This window comes from Elaeis guineensis, chromosome 3 (genome assembly GCF_000442705.2).
Source record: "Elaeis guineensis isolate ETL-2024a chromosome 3, EG11, whole genome shotgun sequence".
In the NCBI taxonomy this organism is placed as follows: Eukaryota; Viridiplantae; Streptophyta; class Magnoliopsida; order Arecales; family Arecaceae; genus Elaeis; species Elaeis guineensis.
This window is the reverse complement of record NC_025995.2, coordinates 20,726,446-20,728,381: the sequence shown is the minus strand read 5'-3', so window position 1 is coordinate 20,728,381 and position 1,936 is coordinate 20,726,446. Positions and strand designations below refer to the sequence as shown.

Here is a 1,936-nt window from a genome sequence, read left to right as displayed (position 1 = left end):
TAAGCTGTTCAAGTTATTATATTATATCAGATTTGAGTTTACATATTTAATTATGCCTCTTAATTTTTTCTTATGGACATGTGATAGATGGATCCTGAGACTGGTGAGATGGCTGATCCCTGTGATGTATGGGAGGCAGAGCATCGAACAAAAAAGAATGCATCAGGATATTATGATCCAAAATCGAAGGAAGTATATGTAAGATTTTTAGAAAGTATATGTAAGATTTTCAGGAAGTATATGTAAGACTGCATCTACTTGACATAGTTAATGATCTAGTCTAGAAAAGCTAAAGGAGTTTGGATCCCAGCCCACACAAGAAGGTGAGAGACCTTTACATAAAGATGAGATATATGCACGCGTCTTAAGAACTCGACCAGACTTATCTCGTGGAAGAGGGGCTGGTTATAAGTAAACTGTGATTGAGACTTCAAAGACCATTCGCATATCACATGAAGAGTGAAAATCTATGAAGAAAAAATGTGCAGATATGCAAGCAAAGTTACAAAAGATGAAAGTAGTTGAAGGGCAGCTAACAGAAATGGCAAGCTTGAAAGAGAGGTTACAACACATGGAAAAAATGATGGCTCACTTCCTATTGCATGGAAGGGTTAACCCTCCATCAAATGAATCAAATGAAGTTGATGATGATGAAACACAAGCACCGAATGATTATGAAGGTGATCCTATGGAGGTAAGTGAATGAATTAGTTTCTTTTCATATTCTTTTTATTTAAGTTGGCTAACATGATTAATTAGTTATACACTATCGGTGTTATGTCTCTAATTTAATTGTTACTTGTTGTTTGCTATTCTTTTAGGTGACTGTCAATTCTCAATCAGAAACTCCATTTTCTGGTTTGTTAGTTTTTGCTATTAATAGTAATATATAAAAATTATTTTTTTCATCTTTTTTTATTTTTGTTTCATTTATATCATTAAATATGACACAATATCAAACTTCTCTTTTTCAGAGCTGCCTGACATACGACAATAGTTTCCAAGTTATGTATGAGTCACCGATTTTGAGTCAATCTGATGATTTTTTTGACTCTAGTTTGATGAATAGCAACAAACACAAATAGTAAATATTTTGGCTTGTGTAAAAAATGCTTAACAAAGTACTTGGTGAGATCAAAGTGCAAATGATATGTTTGATGAATTTGAATATGAGTTGTTGAATGAAAAACTAATAAATCTTTCATTATTATCTTTGTGCAGGCTTAGATCTTTTGGGTGATGACAACTTTTTGGGGAGACATCAACATTAAATGCTATAACTTTTTTGCTATGTATTTGGACATATGTGTAAGCATGTGAGATAATGTCATTCGAGCACTTTTAAATTTTAAGGATGTATTTTGGTCTATTGGTGGATTTGGATATAGACTAGACAACTTTGTCTTTTGGAGATTTCTTGAAATTAATATTTTATAATATTTGAAATCTAATATTTCTCCATGCTTATTTGTTGAAAAATTGAATATTTGTATGTATGGAATATAATGTTAGAAATTTTTATATTCGATTGAAAATTCAAAACTGATATATAGAATTTTAGAAACATCTTAAAAGCTATTGATATACAGGTAATATAGGAACGTGTTGCAAAATATCTATGAAGGTCAATGAAATGGATACAAACATCCCTAACATCCCTATAGATTTTTAAAAATATTACAAAATATTTTTATAATTATGGGGAACATTCTTGATCCGTTACCATCAAATGAATAGAGACGTTTAGTTAATGTTGTTGTAACTCTAAGAAAATATTTGAAAAATATTCCTAAAGAGCTGTAAAGATGGTTAGAAAAATATCTCTATTAATTTTGGGAACGTTCTTAATATGCTACCATCAAATCAATAGAGATATTTAATTAACATTATGGTAATTCTAAAGAAACATTTGAAAAATATTCCTAAAGAGCTATAG

General features: G+C 30.3%; 1 protein-coding gene across 2 annotated transcripts; it reads left to right on the top strand.

Moving 5' to 3' along the window:
* Nucleotides 1–287: 287 nt before the first annotated feature.
* On the top strand, nucleotides 288–1,369 carry LOC105042236 (uncharacterized). Of its 2 annotated transcripts, XR_012139654.1 has the most exons (4): nucleotides 288–694; nucleotides 822–858; nucleotides 975–1,128; nucleotides 1,222–1,369. XR_012139654.1 is itself a non-coding variant. In XM_029263689.2 (3 exons), the coding sequence occupies exons 1-3, from the start codon at nucleotides 470–472 to the stop codon at nucleotides 1,269–1,271; spliced, it is 312 nt and encodes a 103-aa protein (XP_029119522.2). In that variant the 5' UTR covers nucleotides 288–469; the 3' UTR covers nucleotides 1,272–1,369. The 2 variants fall into 2 exon arrangements, 1 of the variants encoding a protein (XP_029119522.2); XM_029263689.2 differs by lacking the exon at nucleotides 975–1,128.
* Nucleotides 1,370–1,936: the final 567 nt, after the last annotated feature.

What these genes read in the sequence shown, in the direction of transcription:
- LOC105042236 (XM_029263689.2), top strand. Translation starts at nt 470, where the DNA reads ATGAAGAAAAAATGTGCAGATATGCAAGCAAAGTTACAAAAGATGAAA. An exon ending in ATGAAGGTGATCCTATGGAG is followed by an intron (nt 695 to 821) that starts GTAAGTGAATGA and finishes CTATTCTTTTAG; the next exon opens with GTGACTGTCAATTCTCAATC. An exon ending in ATCAGAAACTCCATTTTCTG is followed by an intron (nt 859 to 1,221) that starts GTTTGTTAGTTT and finishes ATCTTTGTGCAG; the next exon opens with GCTTAGATCTTTTGGGTGAT.